This window comes from Abramis brama, assembly GCF_963993115.1.
Source record: "Abramis brama genome assembly, chromosome: 18".
In the NCBI taxonomy this organism is placed as follows: domain Eukaryota; kingdom Metazoa; phylum Chordata; class Actinopteri; order Cypriniformes; family Leuciscidae; genus Abramis; species Abramis brama.
Genome location: NC_139980.1, coordinates 15,178,736 through 15,199,303, shown reverse-complemented (window position 1 = coordinate 15,199,303; position 20,568 = coordinate 15,178,736). Strand labels below are relative to the sequence as shown.

Sequence of the window (20,568 nt, the reverse complement as noted above, 5' to 3'; positions counted from 1 at the left end):
CACAAAAGTGATACTGAAATATAGAATTCTAAAACGAAACCAAAAATAGGTGTTTATTTATTCTTTATATAAGTTAGCGCCCAGAAGACGATGGAAGGATTAATGACAGTATGTTAACTACTGTGACCTGTGATAGACGGGCGGAACCATGGCGAAGTGTTGCTGTTTGCGGGGGGGAGTGTTTTAACTGTCGCAGTGAAGTACAAGTACGAAGAGGAGAAGAGTTTAGAGGGCTTCTAGAAACAGATACGCGTTTTAAATGATGAATGCGTATGATTAATCAGGTGTAACAATACAAGTCTAGCCATACTGAACGTTTTAGCGGTCTACTTAGTTTAATACCGCTCGATCAACGCACCATGTGGACTTAAATGGACTTTTCCTGCTTCCTAGACAGTGTCATTGAAATTACTTTTGTGAATTTAACATGCATAATGAGCCCATAAACTGTCTCATTTGACCCCTGTAATAATTAAGTAAACAAGAGTAAAGATGAATGTTCAGTGAGTTTTATAATAATATTGGAGGAGATGTATATTTGCCTGGTCAAGCTCGACATGTTGTCAATAAACCTGCTCCGGCTACACTCAATGATAAGATGTTGTGGACAGAGACACTTTCACTGCCGTCCATCACTCTTAGCCTCTGCTCGGACTCATCTGATGAGGACAAACTCATCTTCCTATCTGAAAGCAAGAGGATCTATCACTGTTTCTCCTTCGTGTCTCTGTCTGAGGTCAAGATTGAGACTAAACAGCAGTATAACAGCGTTCAGACCTCCAGTTCATCGAATGATCGTTCAGTCGACTCGTGAGTTTCACAGCTCAGGCAGACTGAGAGCTGTACCTGCACCCTTGATGTGGCTGGTACTGAAGCCCCTGCAGAAGCTCATCGCCATCATACTGGGCAGGTGGGTGACTCTTAAATCCTGTCCTCCCGTACTGCACCCTTTTTTTTTCTTTTTTTTTTTTTAGTTTAAATTACTAGGTTTTATCAATAAATAATCTAATATAAGCACATTCTTTCAACATAAATACAAAATAACCTTGTTAAATTAGCTCAAAATATCTCACATTTTGGGTGTCTCCGTCCTCTTGTGGGGAAAAAAATTATATGACATGATATTTCATGATACTTATAGCTCTATATGGAGCAAATTAACTGTTCCTCTGTGTCCTAAATTCAGTTTTTCTCTTCAGTATGTATTCAGGTACATATATAGACATTATAAAATCATGTTTTGGTAAAGTTTTAGCATTTTTATTAATTTACTTAAAACAGTCTTTTGAACAGTTGTGAACATCACATGCACACTTACAAAAATGCTTTAGCTTCACTTAACCTACATAACATCCACCTAAAGTCCTTCTATATACAGTGGTCCCCATAAATACTTGTCTTTACTGTAGTTAGTAAATGGGGAGCGTATGGCAGGTTATTGACACCAAAGTTCTTTGTTTTTCTGTGAGGTAAGATAATATTTAATAAGAACTCTGATTCAGATTTTGTGTGTCTCTAGGAGCATCAGAAAATGGTGGATGGCCCTGCCGCCCAATAAAAAGCAGCTGTTTCGTGAATGGACATGGCGTCGACGCTGGCACTTGTTGGGAGCTGTGTCGGGACTGCTGTTCTTCATCTCTCTCCTTTTTCTCACCCACCTGGATGAATCTCCCATTACAGGCAGGACCCGACTGCTGTTGTTCAGCAAGGAGGCCTTCTTGGAACTGGCTCAGTCCACTGCGGAAGCGGTACGCCTGTTCAAGTCAACACAACTTGTGTAGTCAGTTTACGTTTTGTATTCAATGCAGTTACTATGAATTTATGATCAACAATAATACTTCCAGAGCAATAGGTAAGTCTTATAATAGTGTATGCAAATGCTTGGAGTTGGTCCAAAAATGTTTGATTTTTATTGTGCTTAGAATATCTCAAGTCATTTAATTTTATTTCATGGGCTCTTGCTCCTCTTTCTCCTTTATTCTGTCTCTCAGTATATGGAGGAGTTTAAGGATTCTCTGATTGCTCCATCGGACCCCAGGCACCAGGCGGTGGAGCTACTGGTTCAGACTCTGGTAAAGAGGAACAAGGATATTGCTGAGATGTCCGCTGTCCCCTGGACCGTCCACGTGGTTGACGGCCCACCCATCAACGCATTTGTTTTGCCAGTGAGTTATATCTGATAACATCATAACCAAATTGTTTGTCTAATAAATAAATCAACTCTATTCAATTTAAAGGGGTCATTTTTTTTTTCATTTTTTTTTTCACTTTTTCTTCTGCCAATTTTTAAAAGCAACTCTGACTGCACAGAAAAACATCCATCTCAGAGTTTGCATATACTGTATGTGCATATATACTAACACATACATATACATATATAATATATATAAATGTAATATATCGCGTCTAACTTAAACTTAATCGCATCTAACATAAAAGTTTTAGTTTGTGTAAACTAAAACTTTTATGTTAGATGCGATTAAGTCACGATCAATTGATTTGGCAGCACTAATAAATACACAAATAAATATATAAATTCGGTAGCACTTTATTTTACAGTCCTGGGGCCGTATTCACAAAGAATTTTAAGGCTAAAAGTAGCTCCTAACTGGCGAATTTAGGAGCAACTCCTAAAAATAATGGGTGTGTCACTCGTAACTTTAGGACTCCTCATTTTTTTTGACTAACAGTAATTCACGAAGCATTTTAAACCGTCCCACGGACCCAGCCCCAAACCCCATCTCTGCAATAAAAATGAATAAAGGCTGGTTTCTAAAGTACTTCTTCCTGCCTCTATGTATTAATGTTCATGGGTAGCCTAAATGGGTTCCATTCAGACCTTAACATTAAGTATTTTACTGTTATATGTCAACAAGATTCAACAAGACATTTTCTCCTGGCTATACCCAATGTTTAGATCTGTTGTGGTATTTATGCACCATTTGTCCATGTTAACAAACAATAAAAAAAAAAACTTGTAATACATTTTTTGTTTGTCTTGATGTAAGTAATCAACTCAGTAATTTTCATGGTGATATCTAAAGGTTAAATTTTTTACCCTTTTCACGTGAGAAAAAGAATGAATAGGCGTATGAATAGGCTATATTTGGGTCTTTTTCTAAACTTTCCCCTAATGGGATTCTTTGGGGCTTTTTTTTCCTTACTCAGGACATATTGAGGATACAAAATCAGTTGAGTTTGCTTCTGTTGCAATTTGTTTAAGGTTGACCCTCATTTTGGCTTAAAATGACTGGACTATATGCAGCACGTTTGAGCTTCTGCAAGAACCAATGAGGTTCATTCTCGTGTTACGCAGCACATTTGAGCTTCTGTTTTTCGCTGATCAGTGTTTAAATGTGAATAAAAGCCAAATTCCCTCTGTTCATCTTATAAAGTGATGGAGTCTCTTCAGAAAATGTTTACTAAACCGCTCATTTTATATAGATTAGTTTTACAATCTCTTTATTAACGAAGTGGTAGTTGCGTGCGTAGCTGTCTATAGAGGGACAGAAAGCTCTCAGATCTAATAAAAAATATCTTAATTTGTGTTCCAAAGATGAATGAAAGTCTTACGGGTTGAACGACATGAGGGGTTTGATTAATGACAAAATTTTCTTTTTTGGGTGAACTAACCTTTTAATTCAAAGGAATTCTAAGGAACCTAATTCTAAGGAAATCTTGAGACTGATTACTAGAGGGGAAAATGACTCTGATTTCACAGCTGGTATGATTGTGTGTGTGCATGTGTTTCAGAATGGAGAGATCTTCGTCTTCACAGGAATGCTGCAGGCTGTAGCAGACATTCATCAGCTGGTCTTTATACTGGGACATGAGATGGCTCACGCTCTGATTGGTCATGCCGTAAGTACCCCCCACACTGCCAGACCCCAGCACAAAAACACCCGATTGGACTTTTTTTGTTTGTAATTTTATCGGTAAATATTAATAAGCGTAATATTAATATCTGTAAGTAATCTCTCTCTTAGGGTCATTTTGATTTCAATTTAAATGTATATGAGTATTACATGGTCTGCTATCTGCACACATTGTCAGATGGTTGTAGGGCCCTCGGACTGCCTCTGGCCTTTATAGTTTGGATCAAATTAAATTTGTACTTCCTTTGCTGTGTCTCTCAGCTTTTTTCTGGAAGTAAAACACCCTTCATTAGATTCAAGTGCTAGCTTTATCTCTCTTTTGCGTGCGTCATGTTTGACTTTCATCTCTTCACTTGGTTTAAATGAAGGGAAGTAGGCGTCCTGTCTCAGAGGCACTCAGCACTGTTAAGGGTTCAGTTTAAAGAGTTGTTTTAGTTTCAGAGCTGTTGCATCACTGCATGCTTATGGGTCTGGTTAGAGTGAAGGAGCTTAGCACTCATATGAGGGCTAACATGGTATGGCTGTGAAAAACTAAATTGATTCTGTGACATTGAACATTCCCTTTAAAGCCAAGCTCATTTTATTAAACTCAAGTGTTTCCTTAGTTATTTTAAGTCAGCAACAAGCTGACGCTCTTATGAGACTCCTTCTGACTTATTGCAGATACTACAAACCTGCATGCACACTGTAATTAACGATTATTTTATTCTTGGATCGTAGCTGCAGTTAAGAGGAAAAACAATCTCAGTATAATTGATGCACATGATTTCTTTCATATTCTTTCTGTTCAGCAAAGGATACTCAAATAGATACCCCAAAAAATTTGTAAAAAAATCATTTGTGAGGACCAAACCGAGATTTAAGTTTCATAGTCATTCAAAATTGTAAAAAAGAGCAGCATAGACATTTAATAAAAATAAACCAGTTATATTTAAAAGAATAATAATGGGGGTAAAAAACACAGACATATGGGTTTAAGGGTGAAGAAAGTGAAAACTAGAGTTGAGCCGGATACTAGGCTGAAACGAGTATCCGGTACGGATAAAGCACTTTTGTCGAGTACGAGTATTATACGAGTAATACGAGTCAATATCTGTGCTCGGATTTTAAAAAAAAAAAGAAAGTTATAAGATTAGGGCTGGGCGATATATCGATATAAATAATATATATATATCTTCTCTTTTTTTTTAAATGCGATATGGAATTAGACCATATCGCATATATCAATATAGTTCAAACTTGTGCTGTGATCCTTGCTCCAAGCAAGCTGACCCGGAGCTCTCTGCACTGCTCCCCGCGCCCCCGCCCATCCTTTTCCACTTTGCGTGCGTGTTTAGAGCATGTTATGTTATAACATGAAATAAAGTCTTTCACCTCAGAAAAACGGACTTTCTTGTCCTGTCAGCCGTTATACTGTAGTCGTAGCGCACACTCAATTGCACGCGCAAATGCGGCGGCGCGCGCTGTGTATCGCCTCACTGTAAAGGGCAAAAGAAACTACGAGCATGCAACGCCGTTACGTTGTAAATTACACGAAATAAAAGTAATGCAGGTATGATTCTCATTCTATTCACCAGGAGCAGTTTCCATGTTTCATTAACAGTTCTTGTTAGTATTGTGTATTCACCATGGTAACTGTCGTTTCAATATTAACCCCAAAATGCTACTATTTTTCTTTGTGTTATTTTTTTATATTTTTAAATGACTGTAGTGGTTCATACCAACATTGTATTAACAAAAACTAGTTTGGGACTGCTGTTTAATAGCTTTAGCATAGACCAATGTTTATTAGTACTAGTCTTTACTATTAGTCATATTCTTACAATATATGTTAAGTAAAGGGGGACAGTACTTGTGTGTGTGTCAACAAATTTTGAAAAAAAATAAAACATGAAAAATAAAACAATATCGGGATAGCCTATATATATCATATATCGAAATTCAGCCTAAATATATCGGGATATGACTTTTGGTCCATATCACCCTGCCCTAGTTGAGATGAAAACTCTTGTTCATTACATTTTACTTCATAATTGCAACCGCATGTGTTGTATTCATTGTTGCAAAACTTGTTCTGTAGTTCGTTTGTTATCGTGATCAAAACCATTGATCTGAAGCTCAATGCTGATGCTGTCATGTAAATAGGTTTCTAATCAGCAATAAATATAACAATTTCTGATCAACCCATATCAATTGCATGCTTAAAATAACATATCGGTTAAAGCCCCGCCCATTTCAAGACAACCCAACCCACTTCCGGGTTAAATCCCGCCCACTTCCGGGTTAGGCCCCGCCCATTCCGAGTACAGATACAGATAATTCATATGGTTAACAGATACAGATACAGATACAGATAATGCTGTACTCGCTCATCCCTAGTGAAAACCATACATTTTAATGCAAGTAAGCTATATTAATAGGTTAAAAAAGGTATGCGACTTTATGCCCATGCAGATGACATAATTACATAACAAATCTGCTTTGCAGCATGTACCTGGCCACTTTTAGACATGTGTTTTGGCATATCTGTTGCCCTTCTTTCAGTAGAATGGGTATTGCAATTACAAATCAGCGTGATTTATTATGTCTCTCGTCGTTAAATTGCTTGTTTCTTTTTCTTTGTTTTTCTACATTGTTCCTAATTGGGCATGCTGTCAGAGAATGGGCTGCTAAGCAAGAGTAAAAATGGTTCTTAACACCAAAATACAAACAAATTAGCATATCAGATAAACAACGAAATCAACAAAGACAGAAAAGCCTGTATTGAATTTCTTTCTCTTTCTCAGGCAGAGCAGGCAAGTTTGTCTCACGTGGTGGACCTGCTGTCTGTCGTCCTGCTAACGGCGATCTGGGCCATATGTCCTCGGGACAGTTTAGCTCTGCTGGGCCAGTGGATTCAGGGCAAACTAGTGCAGGTGACGGTTGACCTTGTGATCTCTGTTTTACCCTTTTTCAATCGATTCCTAATCTGCCTTCATTCCACATGTTTTCACTGAAGTAAAGATGGTCTTGAATCAGAGATGTTCACAGCTAATCAAGACACTTCATTTTGAGTCTGTTTGAAATAAAAATATTTTTTCCCCCTCTGTTGAACACAAAAGATGATATTTTGAAGAATATGGGTAACTAAACAGTTTTTTGGTCCCCACTGACTTCCATAGTTGGAATAAAAAAACGATGAAAGTCAATGGTGCCCCACAACTGTTTGGTTACGGACATTCTTCAAAATATCTTCTTTCGTGTTCAACAGAGGAAAGAAATTCATACACGTTTGGAACAACATGAGGTTGAGTAAATGATGACAGAATTTTAATTTTCAATTTTCAATTTTCACTATCCCTTAAGACATTGATGGGACTCTGTTTATATTGGGTTTGTCCATTAACGATGCAAACGCTCCTTAAATATTGATTCTAAAATCCCTAAAAGAGCCTTTTAAACAACAATTATACTCCTCCACTCGAGCTCAAAGTAACCTTCTCAAGTACTCTCTCACCACCATTATAAAACAATAACAATATCTCAGAGGAGATCTTATTTGGGTTTCTAAGGACTTCAATTTGAGGTTAGTTTAAATTCAGCTACATCTATTTGTCTTCTAAATGGATATTGAATTAGCATTTTCTGGATCACTGTGAGGCATAAAACAAAGGCCTACTTTCAATTTAATTGTACTTGAGTTTTTTATGGTGTTTTTCTTCTAAGATACCATGTACTATCCTACACTTTTTATGTGGAAATTTTTATCTCTTTCTTTCCTTGTTTTTCCATCTTCTTTGCCTATTATATTTAAAATAAATTACATTTTAATGGTTGGGCTTTTTATCTCCTAGTCATTTTGTTCTCCAAATATGGTTCACTTTATTCTGTCCATCTTCCTCTGTTTACCCAATATAACTCCTGTGTGTGCTGTCAGAATAGCTAATTTAACTGCATATTCTCTCTCATTTTCTCTGTCTGTGTTGTAGTTCTTATTTGACCGGCCCTTCAGTCGTAAGCTGGAGGCAGAGGCGGACCAGGTTGGGCTACAGCTGGCTGCCAAGGTACTGCAGATATTATCAGATTCTGTACACAGTCTCCCTGTAGCAACACCAAGCTTTTGGTTCAATTCCAAGGGAACGCATACTGATAAAATGTCTACATAACATGCACTGTAAGTTATGTTTCACAGTGTAAGCAGCTTATATGTTTATTCAGGTTTCTGAATGTACAGTGCGTGCATAAGCAGCGCAGTGCTGTGTAGCAGAAGTGCAGCTGCAAGTAGACTTTCGGTGTTAAGCCTATTTTTGCACCTTGTAACTGAATTTGTTTGGGGAAAAAAACTGTCTGTCAGGCTTAGTGAAAATTCTATGAATTGACACAGACAACAACACTTTCTTTTCAGTGAATCAGACTAAATCAAGATGATTCATGCAGTTTATAGCTCAGTGTTATTTTAGTCATCTTTATATACTTTATAGTATTTATAAATATTTTGAAATAGCTTTTTCAATTTTTAATTAATTTCAACTTGTTTAGTTTTTGTTGTCTATATAGCTTGAATTTTTATTTCGGTTTTAGTAACTTCAGTACTTTAAATTAAATGTATTCATTAATTAAGTTTAGGTTTTCCATGTAATATTTATAGTTTATTTTATTTTAGCTCTAATTCAATTACTGAAAACTATTTTTAATAGTTTGTTTTAGTTAACAATAACCGCAGTGTTATATCTATGCTTTGGCATTAGGTTTAGTTTAATGTAGAGCATGTACATTAATTGGTATTTAAAGCATAAAAAAATAAAAGATTTTCCTCCCTTCACATAAATTTGATTGCATGGTGGTTATGTTTGTTGCAGTTAAATCTGATTCATTCAAAAACTGTTGTGTGTGTGGTGTGAAACAGGCCTAAGCCGCATTGGCGCCTGACAAATGTAAAAAAAAAAATGTGATAAATGATCTGTAAGATTTTTTGTTATATATGTTTTTTTCTTTGGTTCTTTTTACACCTGGTATTAAGAAGCGTTTTCATCAACCCGATCACAAGAGGGTGTAAACGGTGGCTGCATCCGAAAACGTAGGCAGTGACTTGTTGCCTCGCTGCCCTATCAGGCAATGACTTTGCAGGCAGCGTTTGTGCACAAAGGTTCCTCACAAAACTGAATTTCGGACAGAGGCAGTGTTACGGTTTAATGATCTACAGCAAAATAGAGCAAGCTTTAGTGAAAACTAAGTAAAGATTTAATGACTACAATAGTAATTTCTCGCTAGAAGTGACATCTTAAGTGAAAAACATTGACACACAAACTGACGACTAACTTTCAGATGCCTTTATTCAGACGTCTTCATCCTTTATTTTTCTTTATTTTTCTAGCTCAACTGTCACAGACTGGAAAGCACAGGATTACACATTTGACCGGATTGCTTTCATGTGGTCGAATGTATTCGAACGGCCACAAAAGACCACCTGACCTAATGCGTAAACATTATGGGAAGCGCACTAGCCAGACAGGATTTAAACTTTGTCAGCTGAGGACCTAAATTTGGTTTGAAGTCAAATAACGTACTGTACCAAGCACAATGTTCTCTCAACACTTGGTCTTGCGTCTGTCAGAGCAGAAACGAAAGCTGCTGCTCTCTGTATGTTTTTCCGTCATCTCAGGGCGCGTTCATATGTAAATTGCAAAAACGCATCTTAATATCAGATGTAAACAGGGCCTTAAATTACAAATAAAGTAACTTTTGAAGTCATTCTTAGGAATTAAACACTTCAACTCTACGCCACTCTGAATAAAAGCTGTATAATGATTTACTTATGATTAGAAAACTGAATAAATTAAAACCCTGAGACACAATTCAGGGGAACCTGCTGTATATCAGTCATTTATAGCCGTAGTGTCCTACATGACCTCTAGATGGCACTGCTTCTTTACAAACTGCTTCATGGAAGCGTTTCTCTGCATGTGGCAATGGTCTGATTCACGGTGTAGTGCTCTTCCTGTCAGCATGTCTCCTGATCCCATGCTTGGCATCATTATGGAGAAACAGTCAATTCCCTTCTATCTCTTATAGTAGTAATAACGGGCCGCCTGCTGCTCGTAAATGGGCCCAGATCCGGCCTGCCACAGCCGGCTCGGTGAAGGACACAGGCACGTTGCATGGCTAGCTCCACTCAGTCATGATTCATGCTGTCCGTGAGCCAGCCTGCTCTCGGCTTTAGCTCCAGCTAATGACGTTGTCCAGAGCTCCGAGCGCCCGTCGGGTTGTGTGCGTGTCATCTCCCTGTTTGCTTCCTTTGATGATGGCAGGGCTTTAACATGCCAGAAAAGCATCTCTTTATGTGTATTTGAGATTTGTGTGCGTTTCTGACAGGCGTGTGCTGATGTGAGGGCGGCCACAGTGTTTTGGCAGCAGATGGAGATCCATGATCAGTTGAGTGGCCAACCAACCATCCCCGAATGGCTGTCCACACACCCTTCCCACCAAAACCGTGTCAGACAGTTGGACCGCCTTGTTCCTGAGGTAAAGCACACAAAAGCAAATACATGCATCATTAGACATTAGTATACAGGTTTATATGAGTGAAACCTTTCCACACAAATGCTAAACCATAACATGTACATCAGTATTAAATTTATGGTGGTATTTAAATTGATCTAAAAATAAAGAACCGTTAAAGCCATGGCCTAGCATACTTATTCTCAACCATGCTAAGCTTTGGCACCCATGCATCATTTCCCAGTTGCATGCTCAATCCCATTTCCCTGTCCTTCCTCGTAATTTCCAATCTTCTCTAAAAAAGTGGCAAACATATGGACTGTGAGGACTAAAAGCACCAGTTAAAGTACCACATAAAAGGAAAAATCAATTATCAGTGTATTGATCACAAAATGTAAATAATAGGGCTGTGAATAGATTAAAATTTGTATGCTTAATTTTACAATCAATCGCACACTTAACGTTAAATTAAGCATGCACCGTTTATCTTCATAACAAATTCATTTTGTTATCATTTACTATATCCATAAAAGTAAACCATCAGATTGAAGGATGATTCTCACAAAACGGTGTTTTCCGCAAGCTTTTCTCTTGGTAAATTTAGGTTTCTTTCCAAAAAAGGACACCAAATAACCAAATGATATGTTACTCGCGATAAAGCAAGAAAACAAGGAATTCAATCAATAAGACTAACAGTGTTGAGCTATATATAACAGTGATTAGTTTTCTGTTGATAAAAGTATCCAAATAGTTGCTCACCTGTCTAATAAATCACATAATATATTGAAGCGTCTTTGGTGTTTTCATGGTTTATACGAAAGTAAAACTGGAAATCAAGGGTAAGGCGAATATGACGACACAATGACACTGGTTAAATTGCTGATTTCTATGGATTTAAATGTTGGAAGCATTTGGTATAATGTAGTATTGTCTTTCTTAGAGCTTTCTGTAGCTATTTCCTTGGTTCCATTAAAGCTGAAGATGCTCTTTGGATCATCTCAAATCAGGATGGAGAACATGATCATCAGGTTATACACAAATTCGAGGAGTTCATGCAGCTCAAGTGCTGACGTTGTACATAACACTTAAAAACACAATATGTAAGATTTTTGGATTAAATTATTCAAAAACCACTAAAACAATGTTATATATTTTGTTGACTTGTGGACAAGTGGAGAGCTGTTTTCTGTATTTAACTTAAGGAATACGTCCTGGGTACTTTGTTCTCTTGATTTAAAGACTACCCATCAGAAACGCGCACCGTAGGGCTCGCAGACACGTCTGAAATCCAGACTCCACCATAGCTAACAAGACGTCTGGAGACCTCTGCTCTGGAGCAAACTCCACCTTCTACACACATGCCTTAGACCACGTTCATTGTGGAAATGAACAAATAAATGCTCTACTGCTGGAGGGGAAAACCAAACACAAAGGCCTGGAGGATCCATGAAACTCAACATTCATATGGTGGAATCCTTAGATCAGTACCATCAGCCACAGAAGAGAGCCTTCATAAGTGATTGAGGCTAAATAATTCATGTGAGCTGTTATGCGGTACATCAAGATATATAGTGCAATGCATGACAGTGATTTGTTGGAGCGTGAATTGAACTCCATCAAGATCTTATGCTTGATTCTGAACAACTGCAATTTCCTCTCATAAAAAAAAAAAAAAAAAAAAAATGTCGGCAGTCAATCTAGGGATCTAGGCAATGGAATAAATGCCCCCCCCCCCCCAAAAAAACTCTGCCTTGCCAACCCAATAAGTTTTTAGAGTTTTTTTGCGATTTGTGCATTGATTACAAACAATCTGAGGCAGTTGTGCAGTGTGTTGAGTGGTTTGATGAAGGGCTGTAGAATGCCCCAGCCAATCAAAAAATAACATCAGAAAATTGAAGTATTTTTCTTTTGTAAGCTGAAAGTAACAGCGCAGCGCATTATACACTCACAAGGCACTTCAGTCTGTTGTGGAAAAGCAGAGGCTGACAATCACACGAGCCAAAACGGGCAGAAATATTTGCAAGCTATCAAGGTGCGAATTACAGGGATATCTTAATGAATATCTTCATATTTACTTGTAAATCTGAATAGACATTTCTATAGCTCCGACTCATTTTAAAGTGTCATTTGGCCGAAAATGGGTCATACAATTTTAATACCTGAGCAGTTCGCTATAAACATCGCTTATTTAAGAATGTGCATTTATTGGATGGATGGAGCAAGAATATAATGTAGTGTATAAAATGCATATGCATAGTTCTGTTGAAACCTTGTCCTCTTTGGCTTGCTGTTAACTGAATGTATGATGTAAACTATCTGCTTAAATAACAAATAAAAATGTGCTGCTTATCTTTCAATTAGTTAGCAGCCATTCACACAGAATGATTTTTTTGTGGTTAAAAACTCGAGACAAAGGTCAATGAAGCGAAAATAAATGCAAGGTCTAGAGATGCATAAAAATAAAAAAACGTTTAAATGCCAAGTTCTTTCATGAAACTCTTGATGGTGCAGGCTGATGAACCAAACTGATGATATTTACAGCGTTTACTACTTGGCACAAGCTGATTGGTTCATGTTGCATCTGCAGCCAATGAGCTTGGAGTTTGCAGTGCACTTTGAGTTCCTCCAAAACCCTCCACCTTCCCCAGCTCCACCTGTATAGATCTGCTATGGGTAATTGATATATACTATTTGTGCAGCAGCAGTATGTCTTACACACTCACAGCAGCGCATCAGCGTATATATTGGCAGTAGCAAGTTCCTGTACTCTTCAGCAGCAGCAATAATCTATAACAACAGCAATAATCAACAACAGAAGCAGCATGGCATATCTATTCCGTCAAGGCCAAATACATTAACATTGTCATATCCATTACTATGCTAAAAATCTGCCAAGAGTTGTCATGATAGGACTTATTTTAATTTGAGAGGCATGTTTTTAGAAAGCCACGTCATGCCACGACGCTGCAAAAGTATGGAACCGTGTTAAAGTTGCATTCATTACTATATCCATCCATCCATCCTATAATTTTAAGGTTTCTTGAAATTCCACTCCCTTGCCTAAAGTGTATTTTTCATAATGTATTTTTTGGCTTTGAGCTTTGACATCTGTTTGCATCAGTGTCACCGTAGTACTAGCGCTGCTGTAGCTAGGTAACTCAGGAGGAGAAGATTATATAGAATTTTTTTTTTTTTTTTTTTTTTTTGGTTGTAGTATAATGATCATTTAGTTATTTTTGCATCGAAAAGCAGAAATAAATCAACAATTACAAATCGGATTTACAAATTACTAGGTGGGTATTGAGAAATTTCATGATTCGATTTCGATTCACAAGTTCGATTTTGATTCGATATTATATATATAGATATATCGATTATTTTGGATATATATCAGGTACAGTTAGCTTCATGGCAAATTTTATCAAGGGAAAAAATCTCTCAACTAATGCTGTAAAGTATACATGGTCAAAATTAACTGATTTGTATACAAACACTTAAATTACACTCAAGGAAGTTTTTATAATAATAAAGTTATAATACTAGTAGCTTTACAATTACATAATTATTTCTACTCCAATTCGTTTTTTTTTTTTATATATTTATAAAAGTTTGCACATTGCTTGTGTGATATCCACTGACTCGCCTTCGTGGTTTAAAATGTAAATATTTCCAATATTGTGTGAAAATTTCCTTTATCATCAATTGCTCACAAAATGATGGATAGAGATTTAGATTTTGCACACGTCATTCCCCTTGATAAAATCAAGTAAATTAATAAATAAATGAGTAAATAAACAAGTACGCTAAATCAAAAGATGTGATGAGAAGCTGAAGTCCGCGGTGATGTCTTAAAAATCTGTGATCCATTTTAGCGGAAGTGAGAGACTGCAAGTTTTGAATGTTTATATATCCTAAATGCGAATTTTGTCATTGTTTTGGAACACACCAGCTTATTCATAACCTTTAGGCTAACATATTCATACTAAAAGATAAAAAAATTACATTTTGAATTCAGGGGGCATTTAAGAATCGATATCGGTTTGTAAAAATTAGAATCGATTAAAATCGAGCAATCAATATTTTTTTTTTACCTAGCCCTACAAATTACAATTACAAATGCATATTAAGTATCTACATAATATTTTTATGAAAGTAACCTGTGTGATTAGCCTAGAAATCTAGACGCACCCTAGCGGCAGCAAAATTTATTTTGCAGCCAGGGTAGTCTAGCAACTCTCCGTTGACTTTCGGAGCTGTAAAAACCTAAATTGGGTCAGGCCAATCACGTCGTGTATAGAGTAGGCGGGGCGGGCTTAACATAATAACGAAAGAGTTGTGACGGTTCCCTGCTACTTGAAAACAAAGAATGGCTGCTGCTGTTGGCGAACAGTCTTTCGAATCGGCTTTGGCCGCGACTCTGGAGGACTTGGAGTTAAGTTTTTCTTTGAGAAAAGAGCAAAGAACGGCACTTAAGTCATTCTTAAAAAAGGAAGATGTGTTCGTAGTTTTGCCGGCCAGATTCAAAAGTTGAATCTATCAGCTAACGTTAGCTCCGCTGTTGGGAAAACGCTCTGGTTGGTTGAAGCGCTGTCCCTATTGCGTGCAGTGGGAATTTGAAACACAGCCGTTTATCTCGCCCCTTGGATTGAGCCGTGTCTATAGTGAGTTGCCAGACCTAACATCTTGATGTAGATCTGGCTTGCCAGGCTACTGTGTGATATCAATTGGTCTTAAAAATATTTTTGTGGATTGTGTATGTATGTTCCTCTGTTGTGTACCGGATATGTATAAGTGTAGTGTATAGGCCAGGGATAGGCAACTTCGGTCCTAGAGGGCCACTGTCCTGCAGAGTTTAGCTTCAGTCCTGATAAAAACTCACCTGCCTGTATCTATCTAGTAATCCTGAAAACATTGATTGCCTTGTTCAGGTGTGTTTAATTAGGGTTGCAGCTAAACTCTGCTGGATAGTGGCCCTCCAGGACCTGAGTTGCCTATCCCTGGTATAGGCTGTGTTAAAATGTTAAAGGGGTGGTATAATGCCCTTTTCACAAGATGTAAAATACGTCTTTGATGTCCCCAGAGTGTGTATGTGAAGTTTTAGATCAAAATATCCCACAGATATTTGTATATAGCATGTTAAAATTGTCATGTTTTTGTGTCTGTTCCTTTAAATGCAAATGAGCTTCTGCTCCCAGCACAGAGGGCGGAGCTTCAAGAGCTCGATCTTAGCAGCTTCCATTACCTCACATGTCAAAAACTTTTAGCCTTTTATGTTCAAACCGGAGTCAGACAAAGATGGAGAGACTAAAAGAAGTGACATGATGTAGAATGCAACAGGACATTTCTAAATGGTTAGTTGATGAATTTATGTAGCTTATGTATAGTTATCTTCTAGTCATTGATTAGCATATTCTGTCTTGATCATCTATAAATCGCGTTCCTGGGGGCGTGGTTTATGTAAATTCTAGGGTTCATGATGTCACTAACCCGGGAGGAATGTTGAGTAGTCCCTACCAGCCGTTTGTTGTAGTCCTTAAAAAGCAATTTCTTTAAAATAAAATAACTTTGTTATTTTGTTAGCGTCGTAACTTTGCTGGTGTTGTTTATGCTCAAACAACAACATTACACACTAACTGAAGTTAGAAAAGTGAAATCATAATTAACCACCCCTTAAAGTATCTGATGTTAGGCAACAGATGGAAAATTATAAATCACTTTCACACTTTTAAGAGTCTTAAAAAAAAAAAAAAAAAAAAAAATCAGGCACTGAAACACCTACTATAAAATGATGAAATATTTGCAATTTGTAATATGTTGCTTGCAAAAACATCCCCTCACAATTCACAGCTATGGCCATCAACAGAGAAAGGCAGATGGTGTAGTTACAGCATCCACCAGCAGGGGCAAAATGGATGATGCCAACCCTTAACCACTTGCTTTAAACAAAGAGCTCAGGAGCTCGTACTGTTTATCGAGTAAACTGTATACTGTAGAACAGCACAGTCAATGTGTGAATTTTAGTGGCATGCAGGGGCCTTACTTGACCTTGAGCTTGAACTCTTAACAGTCCTGCCTGCATACTCACAGACTCCAAACACATAAGCAACAGATGGCCAGGACACTAATTGTCCATCAACTGTAATGTGTGTGTGTTTCTGTTGTTGAGTGGAAGCTATTACTCCTTCGGGAAGTTATTTTAAAACGCCCTCCATCTCTCTCTATTCTCACCCTCTTTAACCTGAGTCAATGGAGTGTCGTCCTCCATGTTCTCGCTAATGAGAATTACCGTGTGTGTGAGAGAGAGTGTCTGTCTTCTGGTGCCTGTTACAGGTGAATTTTGAAGATGTCACCTTTATAAGAGTGACTGTTTGAGAGTAACTTGTCTGACTTGTCAAGGAAGTTCAGATTTCCAAAGGCAGGTTGATGTGTATATTGCTGTGGACTAGACCTGCTTAAAGGGGTGGTATTATGCCCTTTTCACAAGATTTAAAATAAGTCTCTGATGTCCCCAGAGTGTGTATGTGAAGTTTTAGCTCAAAATAACCCACAGATATTTTTATATAGCATGTTAAAGTTGTCCATTTTTGAGGGTGAGCAAAAACGCACAGTTTTTGAGTCTGTCTCTTTAAATGCAAATGAGCTGCTGCTCCCAGCACAGGGGGCGGAGCTACAACAGCTTGTGTCCTTTTACCTCACACAGACATGCACTGAAAATTCAAAAACTTTTAGCCTTTTATGTTCAAACCGAAGTCAGAAAGATGACAGACAACATTTCTGAATGGTTAGTTGGTGAATTTATGTAGCTTATGTGTAGTTATTGTCTAGTCATTGATTAGCATATTCTGTCTTGATAATCTATAAATGGCATTCCCGGGGGTGGGGTTTATGTAAATTTTAGGGTTCATGATGTCACTAGCCCGGGAGGAGTGTTGTGTTGTCCTTAAAAAGCAATTTTTTTAAAAGAAAATATCTCACTTTGCTTTGAACTTTGAGCGTCGTAACTTTGTTGATGTTGTTTATGCTCAAACATCAACATTACAGACTAACTGAAGTTAGAAAAGTTAAATCATAATCAACCACCCCTTTGAAGACTTTCACATCAGTGTGAAAGATGACATAAGCTGTGTCTGAAACCGCTCACTCGTTCACTCATTCACTAATCCCTGCATAGTGAATGGCAGTTGAGTGCACTACATCAGCAAAGAGTGAACGAAAATGAGTGAGCGAATTCGGACGCTGACATAATTATCACGCGCCAGAGAGCTCGGACAATTTCGTCATAAACATTACCTACCCATCTTTAATATTTCCTTTTTTGGCTGTATGAATTGTATGTAACAATTGTATGTATGTATTTTTCACGTTTATTGCGTTATTTGATAAAAAAAAAAGATAATAAAAACACTTATCATATTTATTTACTTTTTACATTTATATGTGAAAATAAAAGAGATCAAAACACTACACAGCACATTTGTTTATTCAAATATAGATATAACGGTATATATATAAATAAATAACCAAGCATCTGGTCTTATAAATGATTGTTTTCTATCTCGCGTGCGCCGTTGCCATGGTGACATTTTTGTTTATTTTTCATTCGCGCTCTATCGCCTTATCGTGTTGGATTGTGGGAAATAGTGTCTCAGCAAGTGTACATCGGATGTACACTCAAATTCAGAGAGGATTGTGGGTAAAAGTAGTGAACGAATGTAGGGAATGATGTCGTTCACTCAGAATTCGGACACCACTACAAAATGGCCGACACCCTAAATAGTGCACTATATAGTGGATAGGGAGCGATTTCAGACACAGCTATAGACTTATAATTGGATTTTTGTTCAATTGGATTTGTATGAAATTAAAATAATAGTATATACATGTGTGTATATGTTACACATGTTGTATTTGATATGATTAATTTTATATATAATAATGTAAATTATATATTATTTTCTTATGTTTATCATACATATTTAAAATATATTTATACATTTATATTTATAAATTATTGAACCTGGTTTCATCCTTTACTGGCATTGTTTTTTAAGCTAGTAAATTCCTTTACGAACAAAGAAAGAAATAGAAAAAATTTAAATCTTTGATAATGAAAATATTCTGAAAATGGTTTAGTGAGCACCAAGTATACTAGATGTACATTAACAGAAATCTTTTTCTTCTTTGTTTTAATCTGTAAAATAGTCAGTACTTTTTACTTTTAAAGAATGCATCTGCTTTTTAAAACTTAAAGTGTTCTGTGTCACTTTGGTCGTAAGTATATGCTACTGATGTGTCCCTCTTGGGTAATTGTTTTCAAGCTTTATTCCAGCCACTCTTTCTTCGAGTGACATTTGTTTTGTAAAGTTCCCCTAATGGCCTGGTTCTCAAACATTGCAGTGTTGCTTAAAACTGCCTGTCTTCCTGGATTGAGTGTGTATTTAGCAGCTCAGTTTGATATGTTCTCCCTTGGGCAGATGGTTCAGAAATTGAATAATAATTTAACTAGAAAATTCTTTACGTTAAGTGTCCTTTGTGCTAGTGCTGGTTGTTTATGTTTCAAGAGGCATTATTGATCTAGTGTTATGAGGGCTGTTTCTTCATCACCCGTAATGGAGGTCAGAGGTTATAGTTCAGGGGTCACAGACAGAAAACAAATCAGTCTTTGTAAACGCATGTGGATGTCTTTAATGTGGGAGATCCTTTTCAATGTCCATCCATCCATCCATCCATCCCCAATAACTACTTAAACCATCCATCTGGATTTTATATCACTTTTCCATCATTCCATCAATCCATTTCTTCAAATAACTATTCCAATCCAAATTTGATGTCACTATTTCAATCCATCCATCCATCCATCTTTCTATTTTTTGAATAACTTTTCCAATCAATCCATCTAGATATCATATCCATCCATCCATCCATCCACCGAGATTTGTTTAAAACTCTTTCCCATCCATCCATATTTCTTATCACTACACTGTCCGTCCGTCCCGTCCCCTGGGTGGAGATGAGGAGATGGTAGGTTTGTAGGTCAAAGCTCAAATCCATCTGTATTAATCTGTGTCATTCTCTGTGTTGTTATAGGCTCTGGAGCTCCGTGCACGCTGTGACTGTCCCGCCCTCCCCGAAGTTGACCCCCGTGTTGTTTTTTACAAGAGCGTTCAATTGCTTCTAGACAAAATTGAAAAACAAGAGCTGATGGAAAAAGAGGAAAAGATTGAGAAAGAGAGAGCTGGAGTCATGTTGCCACTCCCTCAAACCCATCCCGTCCCGGCTCAGGGGTCTCCGCCTCAGCTGGGGGGAGTGCTGGCCACATCCGCTCTGCCACAAACTCTGCTTAGTAAATGAGACTTGATGAAATGTGACTGACAGGGACAAATTCAAGCTTTCCTTTTCAATTCTCTTTTTCAAGTCCATTGGCTCTGAACAAGGCCTGAGAGTATCGTCGGATAGAACTGGACAGTTTTTATTTTTGAATCCATTACACTAGTTGTCACTTTAATAAACATTTGATGCCTACATCAACTGCTGTGTTAATAGTCTGTGAGATTATTTGGAATAGGCATATGTACATCATTTGTGTGTGATGCTTGAGTTTATGCCCTCAATTCAAGTATCCGCTGCAGTGTGTTCGTGTTAATAATGGAGCAATTGTAAATGGGCTATTTAATTATGTTATTAGCATAAGACCCCTGTGAAGTTGAATGCATTATGGTGTATAGTATATTATTCATCAAACATCTGCCTTTGCTTTAATGTCCCCTATAGGTTCTATGCTGTGATTTAACTCTGCTGTATAGCAGCTAATGTCACTGATTTTAAAGCTGCATGGAGCTGTGGACACACTTCATTTTTTAGAGGATTTGTCAATGGCCAGCTGACGGCAAATTAGCCCAACGCTTGCGTTGCGTTCTTAAATGCACTGTGTATGAAGGCTATGGATGTAAAGAATATGTGACCGAAATTACACTCAAGATAAATGAATTTCACTTAGCAATGGTACATTTTTCAGCACCTTACAAAGTGTTTCGAAGTGAATGATACAGTGAGGAAAATAAGTATTTGAACACCCTGCTATTTTGCAAGTTCTCCCACATGGAGGGGTCTGAAATTGTCATCGTAGGTGCATGTCCACTGTGAGAGACATAATCTAAAAAAAAAAAAATCCAGAAATCACAATGTATGATTTTTTAACTATTTATTTGTATGATAC

General features: G+C 37.3%; 1 protein-coding gene across 1 annotated transcript; it reads left to right on the top strand.

Annotated features, from left to right (window-relative positions):
* Nucleotides 1-171: 171 nt before the first annotated feature.
* On the top strand, nucleotides 172-20,349 carry oma1 (OMA1 zinc metallopeptidase). Its single transcript, XM_084092070.1, has 8 exons — nucleotides 172-910; nucleotides 1,520-1,748; nucleotides 1,992-2,165; nucleotides 3,754-3,861; nucleotides 6,662-6,790; nucleotides 7,844-7,918; nucleotides 10,227-10,376; nucleotides 19,440-20,349. Exons 1-8 carry the CDS (start codon nucleotides 531-533, stop codon nucleotides 19,701-19,703), a joined length of 1,509 nt encoding a protein of 502 aa, XP_083948196.1. The 5' UTR covers nucleotides 172-530; the 3' UTR covers nucleotides 19,704-20,349.
* The last annotated feature ends 219 nt before the right edge of the window (nucleotides 20,350-20,568 follow it).